Source organism: Dipodomys spectabilis, unplaced genomic scaffold, assembly GCF_019054845.1.
Source record: "Dipodomys spectabilis isolate Male_0828 unplaced genomic scaffold, ASM1905484v1 ptg000783l, whole genome shotgun sequence".
NCBI lineage: Eukaryota > Metazoa > Chordata > Mammalia > Rodentia > Heteromyidae > Dipodomys > Dipodomys spectabilis.
In genome coordinates this window covers 7,302,902-7,322,178 of record NW_024871460.1, presented here as the reverse complement: position 1 = coordinate 7,322,178, position 19,277 = coordinate 7,302,902, and the positions used below count along the sequence as shown (strand labels likewise).

The following is a 19,277-nucleotide window of genomic DNA, read 5'->3' as shown; positions in this document are numbered from 1 at the left end:
ACACTCTGTTGAGAATATGTCTCCGCTTTTGTGCTTTCTGTCTGCTTTTTGCCTGTTTGCCTGCTTGCTTCTTACTTTATAAAGCTCTGCCACGTTTTTGTAACATTTGATTGTGTGATCAAAGTTAAGGACCCTAAGTGAAGAATATCCTCGCATTTAAAGGGAAATTCCAGTAACCTTCACCTGCACCCAGTGACACATCCATCAGTTCCCAGCCAGAGCCCGTGGAGCCAAAGAAGCTGGTGGCATGTGCCTCCACAATCCTCCCTTCCCCAAGCCCCAAGTCCATGGGGCCCATGCAAAGCAGGCAAACCAGCCAGCCACAGGGCAACTGTCTTCACTGCGACTGTGCCGAAGAGTATCGTAGACACTGATCAATCAGGAGCAGCCAGTACTACCAGCCCACAGCACAGTGTCATGACACGTATGTACGTGTCTCCTAGACCAGGAAACCAAAATTAGCCGCGCATATTAGAAATCTAGTGCAATCCCATAAGACACCTTGTCTCCAGCACCCTAAGATGTAGAGTTTTTTCTTTTGTGTGGGAGGTAGAAGGGTGACGTGGGGAGGGGTGTATACACTGGGGCTTGAACTCAGGGCCTTGGCTTTTTCACTCAGGGTTGGCACTCTACTACTTGAGCCACACCTCTTCTTCCTGCTTTTTTGCTGCTTCACTGAAAATAAAGGAGACTCTTGGCCTTTTCTTCCCAGGCTGTCTTCAAACCTCAGATCTTATCTCCAGGATAGCTAGAATTATGGACATGAGCCACTAGTACCTGGATTGAGAGCTTATCCTTAAGAACACCAACAGATTTTTCCATCATCCATATGATTTTTTAAAGTTAAATAGACTGCTTTCTACTTAAAAATGTAAAACAAAAAAAAAAGTTTCAGCCTAAATAATGCCCAGGGTCAACAGTAAATGACACAGTCGCTCTTCAAATATTTACAGAAGCTCTGACTGGGTGCCAGGCAAGACACTTGGTGCTGGGACTCAGAACGTGGAGGACACACGTCTGGGCCTGGAGCCAGCTGTTCTTAAACTGCCATGCGTCTTTACTTTTTCTGGGCATTACACTTTATAACTTCCTGGCCCGCTTCCTTCTATTTGGGCTGCCAGCTGTCCCCTTTTCCCAGATCTGTCTGGAAGAATCTTGCTCTCCTCTTTAAAGTCACTGCTTCGCATCTACTACTGTCAACTGTAAAGGCAGATTACCAAAGTGCTTAGGATTATCTCTCAAGTAAACCTGATCAAATAAATTCTAGGTGAGAAACTCCCGTAATTCTCCATAAAGCAATCCTAAGGTTGTAGGTAAGCGTGGGGTCTTGTAAACACCACAGCCAGCTGTTCTAAAGCAGCAGGTATTGACCTGAAAATGTGGCTCAGAGGCAGAGCCCCCCGACCTGGCAAATAAGAGGCTCTGAGTTCAAACCCCATTACTATCAAACAAACCAAAAAAAAGCAGGGGCAGACCTAGCAGTAGACAACCTCTGTTGCTACCCTAAATGTTTGCTGTTAGATAAGCTGCTTTTAAAGACTCTGCCTCAGTTTTTGGTTTTAGTTTCGTTTATTTTTGGTCAGTCATGGGTCTTGAACTCTGGGCCTAGGCGCTGTCCCTGGGCTCTTCAGCTCAAAGTTAGCCCTCTACCACGTGAGCCACAGCGCCACTTCTGGTTTTCTAGTGGTCCATTGGAGCTAAGAATCTCATGGACTTCCCTGCATGGGCTGGCTTTGAACCGTGATCCTCAGATCTCAGCCTCCTGAGTATCTCGGATTAAAAGCGTGAGCCACAGGTGCCCGGCCTCAGTTTCTCTGTCCATGAAAATGGAGAGAAGATGGACATAAAGACGAAAGATACTAATACCTAGTGCTTGATACATCATCAATAAACAAGTATTAGTTGCTGTGCTGTCATCATCATTGAATGGGTGGAAATACATATATGTCAACAGGATATGGTTTCAACTGTACTTGCCACAGCCAACTTCCCCTAACCACAGTACCCTGTTCCAGGAAGCAACTCTAGGCTGTTCTTTATAAAAAGATGTCTACCTATTAAATCAAGAATGGCAATACAGAAAAGGGGGTGGGAGGTAGGGGCCAAGCAGTAGAGAACTTGCCTAGCGAGTACTAGGCCCTGAGTTCAACCTGGAGAACCACCAAGGGGGGGAAAAAAAGGTGGCACGAAGACAAAGCAGATTTTTCACACTGATCTGTTAGGATCTGGCCTCACCACACCGATAACATGGCCTGATATGACAGGCTCCTCCTCAAAGGAGAAATGATCACTATAATGATCACTAGAAAAAGCAATCCAACGGATTTCCTTTAGGGATTGGAGAAGAGAATTCAGAAAACATTGATGTTGTGCCTGGGACACACAGACGGAGGTGGCAGCCACACAGTAGGGACAAAGGAATCTATGCCAGGTATCATATTGGGTCCTCAGAAGTTCCTTTACTATCCCATGTGGTCTTATAATAGGTCTTGTGATTTAAGGTGACCTGATTTTGTGTGTGTGTGTGTGTGTGTGTGTGTGTGTGCATTGGCGCACGCGCGCGCCAGTCCTGGGACTTGAACTCAAGGCCTGAACACTTTTGTTCAAATAGCATTCTACTCTCTGAGCCACAGCACCACTTCTGGCTCTTTCAGAGTTGTTTAGTAGAGCTGAGTCTCAAGGGCTTTCTGGCCAGGTCTGGCAGGTCTGGCTTCCAACTGAGATCCTTAGATCTCAGCCTCCTGGGTAGCAAGATTAAAGGCATGAGGCACCAGCTCACAGCCAGGTTTCTTTTTTTCTCAATGTCACTGAAGGGCTTGCTGAACCATATCAGGGAAGCTGAGTAGCTCACTTCCATCCATGCAAGATTTCCCTCCAAATGGCATCCAGAACTGGTAAGGGTATAAAAGTGAGCAGCAAAAGAAATAACTTGTATGCTCGGATCTGGAGTCCTGGATCACCCCTTCCCCACACCAAAGACCACCCCCACATGCTTCCACCTTCACCTCCAGCAGCAGGAAGATCCTGTGAAGAGTCCTTTCCACAAACTAGCAAGGCCGGACTTTCAGAATACCTAGGGAACTGCCTCGGGACTAACTTTCAAGGAAGAGATGAGTTATTCCTGGGGCTTCCTTAGAAAACAACCAAGTTATGAAACTAAGAGAAACTCTTGGGTTGATTAGAAAATGACAGGAAGATGATTTTTAATGACAACACCCCCCTGCAGGGCACATTAGTATTTACAAGGTACATTCACACACTCCATCTCTTTTGATCCCCTTTAATAACCCTGTGAGGCCGGTATCTTCCTTTCCATTAGGAGGAGGAAACTGAGGCCAAGAGGTTAAAAACCTAGTCTGATAATCTTTATGACTTGCACATCTTGGTCCCAGGTTCTCCTTTCTCAATGGCTTCACAAAGATAATCACAAAAACACAAGGGGATATACATCCATACAATTCTCTCAATGCTATTCAAAGCAGTACAATTGGAAAGAAAAGAAAAAAAAGGGGGAGGGGAGAGGGGGAAGAGAGGAAGGAAAGGAGGGAAGGAAGGAAGGAAGGAAGGAAGGAAGGAAGGAAGGAAGGAAGGAAGGAAGGAAGGAAGGAAGGAAGGAAGGAAGGAAAGTTGGTTTTGAAAACAACTAAATATAAGCGGTTGGTTCCCTTTTTTTCTGTTGTCCTTCTGTTTCTTGGTTCTGCTTTGCTTTGCTGTGTTTTGTTTTGTGTGCCAGTACAGAGGCTTTATCTCGGGGCCTACCACTCTCACTCAACTTTTTCTATTAGGGCTGGTGCTGTACTACTAGAGCCATACCTCCAGTTAAGGCTTCTGGCAAATTAACTGGGAAGATACAAATCTCTGGGAGAAACCACAATCCTCAACTCTCAGCCTCCAGTGTAGCTGGGATTATAAATGTGAGTCACCAACACCTAGCTTCTGCTTGGTTTTTAAGCCACTTAGAATTGTGTGCTTATACCTAGAGGCCAAATTTGATTAAGGGGGTGGGAGGTGAAAAGATCTGGACCACAGAGTCAACAAAATCGTAGAGAAAATAGGAGAGATGACCTTGATTAACTGATAACCAGCTCCTCCCAGGTAAGCCCGCAGACTGAAATTCCAGCACAGTAGTGTGCCTGGTGCTCAAAAAACAGAAAAGTCCCTGGCTGCCCACTCCCTAAGAGCCCAAGGAAGTTTTTGGCTAGAGCAAAAACAAAACTTCAAAGGGAACCAAAGAGGTAGAGCTTCAAAGACCCCCTGTAGGACCAATTAACACCTACAAATGTTTATCTAAGCAGTCATTTAATGATGGCTACTTCCCTAAATGGGTGCTCAGCCTCACCTCAAAAACAACTAGGGCCACAGCATGATTGGGATGGGGGTGGGGATAAGAGTTAAGAGCAAGGAAGTTCTTTGTTGTTGGTGTTTTGAGAGAAAAACTTAAATCAAGAAGCAAATATTCACTGTAGAGAAGCCTGATTTGTAACTTAAGAGATTGGATACAAATATCTAAGAAAGATGTAAGTGAATGAGAAAAGCCCTATTTTCGATGACTATCAGTAAGGTAGGAAAACACTATTGATAACTGTTAAGAAAAAGAAAAGAAAGGGCTTGGAAGGTGGCTCAGTGGTAGAGCCCTTGCCTTGCATGTATGAGGCCCTGGGTTCGATTCCTCAGCACCACATAAGCAAAAAGAAAACAGCAGGAAGTGGCGCTGTGGCTCAAGTGGTAGAGTGCTAGCCTTGAGCTGAAGAGCTGAGGGACAGCGCCCAGGCCCAGAGTTCAGGCCCCATGACCAGACCCTCCCCCCCCCCCCAAAAAAAAAAGAAAAGAAAATATTGCAAACATACTAAAGATCTGGCAAGCAACCTGGGGGCTGGATTTGTTCAGTGTAATAGCTAGCCTTTCCAAATGGCACAAAGGAGGAAGAAAATTGTGTTGACTTGATTTAATTGATTAATATATCTAGCCAAGGTATTTAGAAATGCAGATATAAAATGACCCAACTATGGGTACCATGTGCTACAGTAGACTAATGCATTTATCTTTGAAACCAACACACCCAAAATACTCCCTGGCTTACAATGGGATTCGAAAGGAAATGTAATTGCATGTTCCTATTTTCTGTATCTTCCCAATGCCCCAGAAATAAAGTTTTACAACTTTCATGACCTTTGTAAGACTTTTTCAGTGTCGGTATGCTGAGGAGGGCCCCAGGTCTGCACAGCACACACTCTAGCCCTAAGCTAAGCCAGCAGCTCTGCTTCTCTTGCAAGACTCCTTGCTTGGAAATCAGAACATCCAGTGGAGCTTCTATTTCTATGGTGTTAAGACAATCATCCACCTTGGGGTCATCCAGGCCTGGCAAAGGGAAAACCTGCAAGGGGGCTATAAAGGAGGGCAAAGGTCATTTAGAACAGTTGCAGAAACAATATAAAGCAGATCCCACCTACCCAGACCAGACCACATATTGCACTGTTTGTTGAAGGGTAGGGTTCAAGGAGTTCAAACTTAAATGTGACAATAGGGGCCATCTTTAGCATATCTCAAAGTTAAAGTCCCTGGGAAATATATGGTAAAGAATTTTTTTTTTTTTTTTAAGATTAAGCTGGGCACGGAAGTGGCACTGTGGCTCAAGCGGTAGAGCACTAGCTTTGAGCTGAAGAGCTGAGGGACAGCGTTCAGGCCCAGAGTTCAAGCTCCACAACCAACAAAAGAAAGAAAGAAAGAAAGAAAGAAAGAAAGAAAGAAAGAAAGAAAGGAAGGAAGGAAGGAAGGAAGGAAGGAAGGAAGGAAGGAAGGAAGGAAGGAAGGAAGGAAGGAAAGAAGGAAGGAAGGAAGGAAGGAAGAAACTAAATACCTGAATATATGCCAGGTATATTAAAAAAAAAAAAGATTAAGCCGGGCACCAGTGGCTCACACCTTTCATCCTAGCTATGCAGGAGGCCGAGATCTGAGGATCATGGTTCAAACCCAGCCTGGGCCAGAAAATTCCTAAGGATTCTTATCTCCAATTAGCCACCAGAAAACCAAAAGTGGCACTGTGGCTCAAAGAGGTAGAGCTGTGAGTGAAAAAGCACCCAGGCTTACGACTTAGATACACAAACACCTTGACTTGTTTTAACTAGCATGTTAACAGGTGGAAATTTTGATTCTTCTTTTGAAAGAAAGGACTCTGAAATCTGAGGTCCCTGCTTAGGGGACCATCCACTCACTGGGATGATGCCGATGCTTTATCCTCCTCAGACTACATTCTTATCTGGAAAATGGATAAAGCCCAGGCAGCTGTTGAAGGGTACAAATGAACTAAGAAAGGTGAGGTTAAGGAACTGGCACTCAATAAATCTTTCAGTCTGGAAAGAGGCTCAGTCTAGAACTCTGTCAAGGTCAAGGAATGGGAACTTCCACATTCATGTCTGAAGACTGCAGAATGCAATGACTACTTCACCTCCGGTGACTTGTGCTGAATACACCATGCCACAGAGTGAGAGTTCAACAGCCTGCTAGAGGGATGAGACAGAGAGCTAGGAGGCAGAAAAGATGGACTGTAGCCCAAGGTCAACTATTTGCAATCCAGGTGGTAGGAGACAAACCACTCCAAAGGTCTGACGAAACTCCTTGCAAGGAGATTGTGAATAAAGCAGCCAAGCCTTATTAAGCACATATTGCTATAGCCTCAAGGTCATTATTGACAGGTTCTACACTGAGCACTGGGGAGGAAGACACATCCCTGACACTCTTTCCCTAAAGAATAGCCACAGCCAGGCACTGTTGGCTCAGGCCTGTAATCTTAGCTACTTAGAAAGCTGGGACCTGAGAACCATGGTTTGAAGCCAGCCCAGGCAGGAAAGTCTAGGAGACTCTTCTCCACAGACCTGAAAAAATAAAAGTGGAGCTATGGCTCAAAATGGTAGAGCTCTAGTCTTGAGCAAAAAAGATCAAGGAGGGCACCCGGGCCCTGAGTTCAAGCCCCAGGACCTACAAAAAAAAAAAAAAAAAGATAATAGCCACCAAAATGTGTGAGGTTTCCCCTTTAGTCAATTCTGTGCCATGCAGCTGCTTTAACAGTCACAGTGAACACAATTGGACAGCCCAAGCCTTAGGAGCAAGCCATTATTTGTGGACTAAAATCCTACAGACCCCTAGATTCGCATTCCCTAGACTAGACTCAGTCAAAATAGAAATGTCCCTGGAGCCGGGCGCTGGTGGCTCACGCCTGTAATCCTAGCTACTCAGGAGGCTGAGATCTGAGGATCACGGTTCAAAGCCAGCCCGAGTAGGAAAGACTGTGAGACTCCTATCTCCAATAAAACCACCAGAAAACCAGAAGTGGCGTTGTAGCTCAAGTGGTAGAGCGCTCGCCTTGAGCTGAAGAGCTGAGGGGCAGCGCCCAGACCCAGAGTTCAAGCCCCACGACCGACCAAAAAAAAAAGAAATGTCCCTAGAAGTAGGACATTTCACCTCAACCTATGTTCAGAGATCTCATGTAAATGAGGCTTTGGGGTGCTCGTGGGAAAATATACATTTAGAGTTGAGGTAGAAATCCAGTGATGCACTTACCAACCTCATAATTTTGCACCTGGCAAGATCTACCTTTATCTGAAATCTGTGCTTCATATAGTTTATTTTAGAAAGACTTTTTGTTGCCATCCTACAGCTGGGGAGGGGGGGAGCCCCGAGGGGGGGGGAAGGGCTAATAATTTGCATTTGAAGCCTAGGCATGGCTTTGCCCACCTTTCATTTTACAAGAGGAAAACTGCTGGATGAGGAACTTGTTCAGAGTGTTTGGGAACAGAAGTTAGGAAAACTGGGAAAGGAAAAAAAAGTCATTTACATAGTTTGTCTTGGGCATGTTTTCTTTTTCCTATAAAGGCATCTGAATTAAACTGATTTGTTTGATCCACTCATGGTCCTTCTCCTAAAACCCTTAGGACACAGCTAAAAAGTTCAGGGACAGCTCCATGACTCGCTCACCTTAGTTATCAATCAAGGGTAAAACTGTAAGCCCAGCACCCAAAGATACAAATCTGAAGATGCCTTTAACAGGGGGTACACTGGCCCTTAAAATGAGACTGTGCATGTCTGTGTATGTTTCAACATTTGTCAAAGATTTCCAAAGTTCCAAAAGAACTCTAAGAGAAATCTCGTAAGAAGCATCACAAGTTTGCATTTCCCAGTGGCTGGTGGGCTTTCAGGGATGCCATTGGAAATGGGCAGCAACAGATGAAGGAGAAATCCAGTCCTATAAGGTCACTCCTGATATTTACCAGGTTTCTGATTGGACACCCTTAAATATTCCATCCCTTTGTTTCACATCTGTGAAACAAAGATGCCAGAATCAGAAGGGTCATCCCTCTTGAAAGCTACCACGCCTGTGGGGTACAGGAAAAGGAGATGCCCGCTAAGAAGTCCCTGTCCCCAGCAGATCTGTATAAAAACAATCACCACTGCTTTCCTCAGAGGTGTCAGAGATAGAAGGTGTCCTCTCATTTCCTTCTCTTTCTTCTATTTCATACAGCCAAACTTACAGTCCATAATAACGCCCTTGGAAGGGATTTAAACTGGGAAGTTCATGCAAAAATTCAGTCGTTCTGTAAGGAAGGATAAGCTCAAAGAATGTAAAATAGAATTTCTCTGAGGCCTCATTACAAATCGTCTCATCACTACACCAACTGATTTTAGCTGGTGTCATCTACATCTGTTAAAAGATGTCACTGATGAAAATTAATTAATGAGTGTCATAAAAATAGATGTTTTAATATCATCCTGGAAGTCTGGGTCAAAATTTATGGGAGAAATTGACTTTGCTTGAATACAAGACAGAAGTACTTTCATTCACTCCACATGTCTCTCCTAACCTCTGTAGTCGTATCTAATTTTTACAGAACTGCAGGAGACACGCAAGCCCTTGACATTCAGAACCAAATCTCCAGCATCACATGTCAATAACACCAACCATTTGTTGTGGATAAATGTGAGCATACCCTAACTTGGGCCTGGAGTCATAAAATCCCAATCTAATTATCACATCCCCTGAGTCCAAAGCGAACTTCTATGTGGTTGTTGGTGGCAACAAATTAAATTGAAGTCTTTTCATAGGCACTTGTTAAAAAAGATGAGAAGTAGATGAAAATTGATTGTGTTTTTACAAGCCATTACCAAATGAAAGCTTGGAACTACCAGAAAGCACCCTAAAAGTCCATTCCACACAAGGGTAGACCAGTGCTCAATGCTGGAATCAACTCACAGATATGTAGAAGCTGAACTTCTATAGATTTGACTTGGGTGTCCCATCCTTTCCACCTAAAGCTCTGGAGAGATCAGCAATGGGAGCAAAGGAGTGTTACCTCTCCACCCCACACCACCCACACAGAACAGTTTCAGAAAGCCTCCTTAGAAGCATTGCTGACAAGTAATATTCCACAGCACAACAACACACATTTGTTTCCTCTGCAGATATTATTACTCACACATTTCCAAGTTCTTAACTTCAACTCTCTGGGTCCCAAATCAATAGCAAAAGGCAACCCTGTTTACAAGCCCCATTTCTCAGGAAGAAATATTCTAATCATCCAATAAGAAATGAGTTTAAACTCCAGGTGTTCCAGGTTGGTGAATACAAATGTCCGGTCCAATTAAGCCAGGTTAAGGTGGGAAGGTGTGCAAAAGAGGAACTTCAAGAAAAGCCCAGAACAACATTGCCTAAGAAATCTCTGCTTCCCTTTAAGTGTTACTTTCCAAAGAGACAAAATCCTGCGGTCTTGACCCTTGTTAGTTTTTATACCTAAATCAAAACAAGGGTGTGTGTCAGATTTCTTGAACCAATCACAGAGTTCAAAAAAAAGTTCAATTTATTTAGCAAAAATTAAAGTTGCGAAAATTAAAGTTGCAAGGAAACCAATCCTATCTTCACTGCTAACAGCAGGAAACCTGCAGGAAGCCTCAGACAGCAGGAAATGTCAAGATTTAAAATTTACTTAGCAAATAGGAGGGGAAAGAAGATACGACTGGTTAATTGGAGTGAAGGTGTTTCCCAAAGAAATCCCTATGTCAAGTATTCTAAGGTGAAATCTCAGCTCCTGATCTCTCAGAAGGATGAAGACCAACATGATCCTCCTGAAAATTATGGTGTTGATAGCCTGAGAATTCACTGGAAGGTTAGGTAGGCTGCATCTACCATCCATCTACCAGACAAAGAAATTCCTGAAAGGCTATAAAGCATTTTTTTTTCTTACAAGCACCCACAGGGACAGGTCAATGCAAATGTTGTGTAAACAAAGCAGCTAGTTATTAACTGTAGCTGAAGTTTCTTTTGTGAGAAAATTTTAACCCACTGCAATTGCACCCTAACATTCCCACACAGTAGCCCCCCTGAGTAAGAGTAAAATACAGATTGTGAATCAATCCTAGCCTCCCGCTGGCTTTTCTTATCCTTGAAAAGCAAAAGGTGTTGGGGGTTTCCAAGTCGAATCTCAGTACTTGATACTTCCTCCTTTGCTTTCCATGATCAATTCTAGGAGGACTTTAATTTCCCTCCTGGTCCCTCCCACAGAGGTCTGGGTGTCTGAGAAAAGCCACAGACAACAATCAAACCTTTCATTTCAGGGCTTCTTTCCCACCCTACCCCTTCCTGCTTCCCTCAGGTTAGCTAACCATTCCCCCCTCACGCTGCATTTCATGAATCAACTGCAAAATCCGCCAACCTCTGCCAGTGCCTCTTGTACTCCGCTGAGAGGTTCCCCTTCTTTCCCTGGATAGCACAAGGCTGCTCTGGTTTTTTATCTGGCGTAACGTGGAAATGCACCGTAAGAACCCACTAAATCTCACAGCCAGATGCGAGTGAGAGTCTAGGGCAGCCATCCCATCAGGAAACTGGGCTGCTAAGCTAGGGTTAAAGCAGATTTGCGAATTCTAGCTTTGCCCCCAAGTCCAGTGTGTCCGTCACTGTCACGGAGAAGGAAGAACTAGAGTAAAAAGGGCTAGAAAGTAACTGCGTCAGTTACTTAGCAACAGAACAAAACTAGCCACACCACAGAGGCCAAGAGGCAACTCACACCCATTCAGAGAGTAACAGCCCTTGATTTATATGCAAATAGATAAAGACAAAGAGGGAAAGGAAACCTAAATTAGCCAGAAAAGTTTACAGCCTAGGGCTTGAGGCCCAGATTTTAAAGTTCCTCCAGGGGAGGAGACTAGGGGACAAGAAAGAATGAATGCATGCATGCATGTATGCAAGGTCTCAGGCCTTACCAAACCTACAGTCTGCCTTTATAAAAGTTAAAACCACGAAAGAAGGAAGGAGGAGACAGGCACACAGCTTGAGTACTGATAATTAAAACCCTTCCCCAGCTACCAAGAATCTAAATTGAGGTGAGGAAACTCCAGGAAGATTAGGTACCTAAGCTTAGGATAGTAAAACAAAGCACCATTCTAGAAGAGATGATCTGCAGGCTGGGGAGGGGAAGGGGGGAGGGGGGTGAAGAGAAGGTGTGAATCAGAGCCTCTCAGGGTCTCCGAACGCAGACAGTACCTCTGGTACCCCAGGCTGAAACACACAGCTCCCAAACTCGGGTCCTAACTCCACCTTTAACAGGAGACAGAAACACTCCCCCCCCCTCGCCCCCCCCCCCCTCCAAGGTTTTCTAAGCCCGGCCAGTCACCTACTTGGCTCAGGAAAGTGCTCTGGGCTTTTCAGTTTGCCCAAGGAGCTCCAACAGCACACTTGAACCAGGTGGCACGGTCCCAGGGTCAGAAGAGGATAGAAAAGAACTGGAGAGCTTTTCTGGCCTGATCTCCCCCCCAGCCCCCATCCACCCACCCACCCAACTCACACCTGCACCCGGGCAGGCAGCGCAGACACTTACTTCTCATACTCCGTGTTGTCCCGGTCACAGCGCGAATCCTTGTGCTTTTGCCAGTCTTTGCCATGCTTGCAGGTGGTGAGGAGCAAGACGTCCTCCCCGTTATGGACGTGATATAAGGCATTCCTGGTGTCTGACCCGATCCCTGTCAGGTACCTCTTCCCCTTGAAGACCAGCATGTACTTCCTGAGAGGAGGGATGGTGTTAAACTTCAAGAACCCCCTCTCCCCTCCTGTCCTGGGATGATCCTTAGAAAAGAGGGGGATAGAAACATCAAAGTTGGGTCGGAAGTTTTCAGTACTGATGCTGGCTTTGGCCAGCATCGCCTGGCCGATGTCAAAGCCCACGTCCTCGGTGTAGTCAGGCCACGTCCCGGAATATAAATTAAAAATCAAATGATTCCTACCATTGTTCCACAAGTGGAGACTCTGAACTTTGGATCTCAAATTGTGCACGTACTGAGGTGACAACTGGTCTCGGTCTAAAGTATCCAGACTCAGGACAAAGAGGCACGCCTGGCTGGGGTCCGAGGTGTAGAACCTGGAGCCCTCGATGGCCGCTAGAATGTTTTGGTAACTTTCGGCGATTTTCTCCCCTTTCTGCTGCGGGTAGACGTAGACTTTGAAGCCGTTTTTCTTGCAAAGGGTGAAATCGAAGCAGGACTCCATGCGGCACTTCTTGCCTTTGTAGAGGCTCGAGTTGGCGTCTCGCTTCTGCCGGGGGGAGATGTGCACGCTGAAATCCTCGGGCTCCGATGGATCCCCAGGAAAGAAGGGGCGCAGGGCGTCCGGAAAGCGGGGCCAGAAATGATCCGGACTGGGTGGGTGCAAGCCATTCCGACCGCTGTGCTCTTCTCTCCGGCTGTGGCTCTTCGATGCCCTAAACTGCAAGCCTCCGAAATAAAACAAAAGGGCGAGACAAGAGCCAGCTGAGAGCAGGATGAAATAGCGTTTTTTGGCCTGCATGTGTCCTGCCTGGGTCAAGAGAATTGTAAATAAACACACGAATCACCCAAGTTTCCCAATCAACACTTTCAGCTCCAGTCCGCCATCTTCCCGCCGGTAAAGACTTCAAACTCTCCGCTCCCACCTTCTCTGGATGCCTTTCCCCGAGCCGTGGACCGATCCTGCGCATGTGGGCGATTTCTTTAACTTTCTCCCCTTCGGTCTTTCATCTTCGGGTTGCACAATGCCAATGCACGCGGGAGGCGGGGGGAGCGCGGGGTGAGCGGGCGAGCGCGGGGCTGAGGATCGCGCACCCCGGGCGTGCGAGCAGCGGACTGTAATTTTCGTGCATGCAACAAGACGGAGGGAAAGAGACAGAGAGAGAGAAAGAAAAAGATGGGGGTGGGAAGGAGAAGTGGAGGGGGGGAGCTCCCGATACCCAATCAATGGCTAGACCAAGTGATTGCCTTGCCTCTCCGATTCCTCTCCAGCAACGTGGAAAACGAGCCCCGGGAAAAGCAACTTCAACTCATCCACACTCTCGTGCAAAGAGAGCCCGCCGGTTCCAACAAGTCAGCCGAACCCCGGGTGCAGCCACCGGCTCAGTGTGTCTTGCAGCTGGCGCGCCGTAGCCTCACAAATCCCTGCATCTCTCTCTCTTTATTCCCTTTCCGCAGCGGCTCCGACTCCGGCGGTGTTTACTCTGCACTCTCCGGCTCGCCGGGGCCGGCCCCCCGGGCCCGACTCGGCGGCGGCGGCGGCGGCGGCGGTGGCGGTGGTGGCGGTGGCGGCGGCGGCGGCGGCGGCGGCGGCGGCGGCGCTGGGTGGCGGCGAAGGCGGCGCGTCCTCCCCGCGGGCAGTGCCGGCCCCGAGCGAGCAGAGCGGAGCCGAGCCAGCGAGCGGCGCTCCGCAGGCCCCGCGCGCGCGCGCGATCGCTGCCGACCGACCGCCGCGTTGGGTCGCCGCCGAATGTTACCCGGTTCTGAATGTTACACTTACACATTCCATTCCCGACACGACAGCGCTGACCTCATCCATCCACGCAGCCCGCGCTGCCATTGGCTGAGCGTCACGTCCGGGGTGGGCGGTGCTTCCGCTGCGCCCATTCATAACCCCCCGGACTCGGAGGCCCAAGCGCCGGCGCGGCGCGAGGACGCGGGAGGCGCGGGGACCCCTGGAGCGCTGGGGCTCGCACCCGCTCGCTCGGAGCTCGCCGGTTCACCCCCGATCGCTTCCCGCGGCCCCGCACCCTCGGCTCGCCGGGGCCGGAGAACCCAGCCTGGGCTGTGCCCGGAAACCAGCGCCGCCCAGAGGTGCCGGTGGGGACGCGGGGATGGCCGTGCCACGCCGCTGGAGCTGCCCGGGCCGCCCCGGAGAACCCCAGCTCTTGGGCTGCCTGCCTGCGAGGAACGCCTCCCCGAGCTGCAGGCCCCGGGTGCTCCCTCGCTCGGAGAACGATGCTTAAACCTGGGGAAGTGGGACGAGCCTGCGCCTCAGAGAGCGATCCCCGACCGGGATGGATGCCTTCCCCAGCCCTCCTCCAGGCCCAGTGTTTTGATTTCCTACTAAGCATTTTTCTATGGATTCCCCTAGATAGCCCATCCTTTTTTTTTTTTCTTCGTCGGAACACCCTGAATCCCCAAGATAAAGAGGAATTAGCATAATCGAGCGTAATTGTCACAATGTTACGCACCTTCCACCCTGTACTAAGAGCTGGAGTCCGTATTCTAAACCTCGTTATCCACAGAGCCTTCCTCCATCTCCAGCACCTCCCCACACACCCCATCGATTCAATCAGATCACAAGTGGGGGGGGGGGGGGGGGGGAGAGACACGACACATGACAAAGGCTAGAGATTCTGCGACTTTATATTCTCTTTTTGATGGTCTTGGTGGAGGTGAATCTTAAACTATCTCTTAACTGCCAACTGTGCCAGCTGTAGAAAGGAACCTTGAAACAGAAAATTACCCTTATTTACCATTAATATGAGAAGTTTGGGCCTTCCTTCGATTGATTTCCCAGGCCAACATTTCTGCCATTGGAAAACTCCCAGAAGGCAAAGCCTACCTCCCGTCCTGGGAGTCTGAATTCTGCTTTAAAGTGAATGCCTCCCACCATTCTAGCTAGGGGAAGTCTCAGGGCCTGGCCAAGCTGGACAAACAGTTGCCTAGGGCAGCAAGCTGTTTAGTGATTGTTTATTGTGGGAGTGACACAAAGCTGAGAGCAGACACTTCCCAGCTTCCCCGAGGCTTCAGAAAAGCCCAGCAGGGCGTGGACCTAGAGTACAGTTATGACAAAGCAGGGTGAAATGATCAAGTGGAAAGTTTTAGACTTTTGTTGGTTCAGATTTGTTTTAGGAGAGTGGGTGGGATGTTACTGTACTATTCCTGAAACCCCTCCCGAGTTCTAACCCACCTCAGATGAGGTAGATTTTTCCAGATTTTGATTGACATCCCTTTCACAACCTTGAGATACTTGGGACAGGAGGAAGGATTCAGTCATCTTCCAAATACAGTGACGAAGATGCAGATAAATGCAGTGATTGAAACCACGTGTGACCCAGGTCTCAGGGTTACAGCTTGTTTTGCTGAGAGCAGTGGTTCAAGGTAGAACTTTTATTCAGATCTGCTCCACCCTGTGCAGACTGGGACTTTGGGGATGGCAGCCTCACCCCACACCCTGCCAGTTGTCCTACATGCCCCTAGGTAGGGAGAGCTGGTGGCCGCCCTGGCAATTTTTTGTGTTCTCTTCCTGCTTTGGCAAGAGTTCTTTGTGTCTCTTGCCCAACTATGACTGATTCCGTCATCCCACGCCCCATGGCTACCCTTACATTCCATAGTGCTGTGTCCTATGAGAAAAACTGCAGTGACTGAAAGTTAGAAAAATCTTGGATTCAGATACCAGATCTGCCATTTACTAATGTCTTAGACATGTGGATGATCTCTTGAATTCATAGGGCCTTCTGGCCTGGTACATATGTAAAGATTAACCATGATTTGAATAAATGAATGAATGAATGACTAAAAATAGACTTCATTTGAACAAGTTTGAAAATAAAGGTCCCAACTGAACACTGGTGGCTCATGCCTGTAATTCTAGTGACTCAGGAGGCTGAGATCTGAGGATCATGGTTCAAAGCCAGCCCAGGCAGGAAGTCCATGAGACTCTTACCTCCAAATAACTACCAGAAAAACTAGAAGTGGCACTGTGGCTCAAAGTGGTAGAGTGCTAGCCCTGAGCAAAAAAGCTCAGGAACAGTGCCCAGGACCAAAGATCAAGTTCTAAGACCAACTACAACCAAAAAAAAAAAAAAATGTTCCCATAAGTACAGACAACAGAAATAAAAATAAATGAGAGGATTAAATTAGAATAAAAAATCATCTGTATCTTCCAAGCTCTGGTGGCTCACACCTGTAATCCTACCTACTCAGGCGGCTGCGATCTGAGGATCATGGTTCAAAATCAGCCCCAGCAGGAAATCCATAAGACTTTTATTGCCAATAAACTCCCCCCCCCCAAAAAAAAGCCAGAAGTGGAGCTGTGATTAAAGTGGTAAAGTGGTAAGGCACTAGCCTTGAGCAACAGAAACTCAAGTATAATGCCCAGACCCTTCCAGCCTCGGGACCAGCACCAAAAAAATTAAAAAGTAAAAAAAAGTTTTTTCATCTTCTGTAGAACAAAGGAAAACAATCAACAAGATTACATGGCAAAATGGAAGGAGAAAATATTGGCAAACCATGCACCAGCTAAAGTGTTAATATACAAAATAATAAAAAAAACAAAATATGTAGAGTCCAAACAACCTCCCCAATAAATAAATAAACCAGTTTAAACAGAGATAGCAGATTTAAATAGACATTTTCAAAGAAGACATGCAAGAGCCCTAAGTATATGAAAAAGGTGTTCAAGTCAAGGTGCATGCCTATAATCCTACTCAGGAGGTGGAGCCTGACAATTAAGAGAAATAAGAGCATAAAGCTTTGAAGCCAATCCAGGTAGAAAAGCTCTTGAGACTCCATCTTCAGAAACAACCAGCAAAAACCAGGGCTGGAGGTATGTCTCCAGTGGTAGAGTGCCAGCCAAGCAGCAAGCTGAGCAAGTGCATAGGTTTGCATTAAACACCAGTACTAGGAGGAAAAGAGTATTAAACCTTACTACTCATGGGGAAATGCAAATTAAAACCCAATTAGACCGACTATATAAAAAAGACAAGTATTAGCAAGTGTTGGAGAAGGTCTGGGGAAGAAAAGAGAGCTCAAGTACTCTGTTAGTGGGGACTATAAATTAATACAATAACTATGAAAAGCAGTATGACAGTTCCTTTAAAAATTAAAAATAGAATCACTCTATAATCCACCAATCCTACTTGGGGTATGTATCCAAATAAAAGGAAATCAGTTTGTCAAAGCGCTGTGGGCTCACTTATTCATTGTGGCATTATTCAAGATTGCCAGGACATGGACACAATGGAAGTGTCTGTTAAGAAAATGTGATTTAAGTAAGCCAGGCCCAAAGAAACATAGGCCCCATGGTTTCCCTTATTTGCAATTTGTATATGTATATATACAAATATATATACAAATGTATATATTTATATGTTTGTATGTGTCTGAGACAAGCAAAAAAGGTCAGATAAGTTGGTGTTAGGTGAAATGAACCCCAAGATAAGTATTCAAATGTTTTTTTCTTTCATGCAATTGTTTCTAACATATTTATAAGATGATTTCTTTGTTGCTTTGTATGTTCCTCCCCCAGGGTATATCCCTGCTTTCACTGTATTTGATGTGGTATAATTAGTGGAGGGGAAGGGAAATAACAAATCATTTAAATAGGGATACAAGTGGACCCATTGCAACAATGAGATGTACAAGTCGTTATGTTGAAAAAACGAACTTTACAACTTTGGCGGGAGGGGGCAGGAGATGGGAAGGGCTGAGAAGGGTAAACAAAGGAGGAGGCAACAATGCTTGATAAGAAATGTACTCATTATCTTGCCCATGTAATTGTAACCCCGCTATACGGTATTTTTACAATAAAAAAAAAGAAAGAGAAAAAAATGTGATTTATACATAAGATGTATCCAGCCATTAAAAAATAAATAAGAAAAAAGTAAGATCAGAGACCCAAAAGGACATATACTATATGATGTCACTTATATGTGGACTCAAAACTGTTGAGCCAGGGCAATAGCCTTAGTAGTAGAGTGCTTACCTTGCACTCTAGTGCTTACCTAGACCCTAGTGTCTACTCCCAATGCCCACTAAGGAACAAGAAAATTATATTACCAAGCTTAACCTCCAGAAACAGAAAGTAGACAAGTATTTGCCAGGATATGAGGAGAAAATGGAGAGATGTCAGTCACAGCTACAAATTTTTCAGTTATAAGTAAATCCTGGGTCTCTCATGCATACTGGGGGTACCTGGGCTTATCAGTGATATGTTGTGTATGAATATTCTTCTACTTACAATAGGGTTAGATCCCACTATCCCCCTCTGCACTCCCCCCAAAAACCATGGTAGACTGAAACTGAAACTATCCTCAGCTGGAAATGCACTTAATACTCCTTGAGTACTGCCATAGCTTGTCACACAGCATGAGGCAGAGGAAGAGCCTTGCCATCTACAGGCTGAGATGTGCCCTATTACAGATGCCAGCACCCCAACTTCTTGTCACATGCACATCTTTAGCCCAGAGAAATCTCAACCTCAAGATCAAAAGTACATATGCAGCTGAGCGCCAGCAATAATCCTAGCTACTCTGATAGAGGAACTGAACTGAGGATCGCAGTTCAAAGTGGCTCAAGTGGTAGAGCACTAACTTTGAGCAGAACAAAACCTCAGCAACAACACACATGCCCTGAGTTCAAGCCCCATACTGGCACACACACACACACAATATCACCAGCAACTACAAAAGTAACTGTTGCTAAATAAATATTTATTGTACTAATTAATTAATTTGAAGAAAACAGTGCTGGGGTTCTATTATAACACACTCATGTGTAAATATACATATGTGCCACAGTATCATAATCACTCCAGATGTGCTTTATTTTTATTTCTAGGAGTAACTGACTCAAGATCTAAGAACACATGTCATTGAAGCGCTCATCTCACGTACTCCATAACCTTCCTCAACTCAATCTGGCTGGGAAACTTGCTTAGCTTACTGGGTTTTCGTGAGCATCAAATGAGAACAAATGGATGGTGTGCAAGAAAGTCATTTGCAATCCACAGTGCACATTGCAAGTGTTCAATGTGACCGTCAACGCTCTGGGGTAAATATGACAAGTAAAGGAGTTCATGTTAGTATCAACAGCATGAAATGGAGTATCACTCACCAGACCCAGTATTTTTTTCTAGATTCCTTTCAAACTCCAGTGTGGTTAGTAGAAACACACAGGAAAAGGAAGACCAATAGAAAAAGTGTGTGTATGTGAATTGCCCTGATGAATTGTGTATGTGTGAGTATGTG

The 19,277-nt window shown here is 46.0% G+C and overlaps 1 protein-coding gene across 1 annotated transcript in view; it reads right to left on the bottom strand.

Annotated features, from left to right (window-relative positions):
- Ext1 (exostosin glycosyltransferase 1) overlaps positions 1 to 13,466 on the bottom strand; it is a 276,731-nt gene extending 263,265 nt beyond the window's left edge. The window contains exon 1 of the mRNA XM_042673012.1: positions 11,862 to 13,466. Within this exon, the coding sequence (XP_042528946.1) occupies positions 11,862 to 12,823 (962 nt within the window). The 5' untranslated portion in view covers positions 12,824 to 13,466. The remainder of the gene's footprint in view (positions 1 to 11,861) is intronic.
- Positions 13,467 to 19,277: the final 5,811 nt, after the last annotated feature.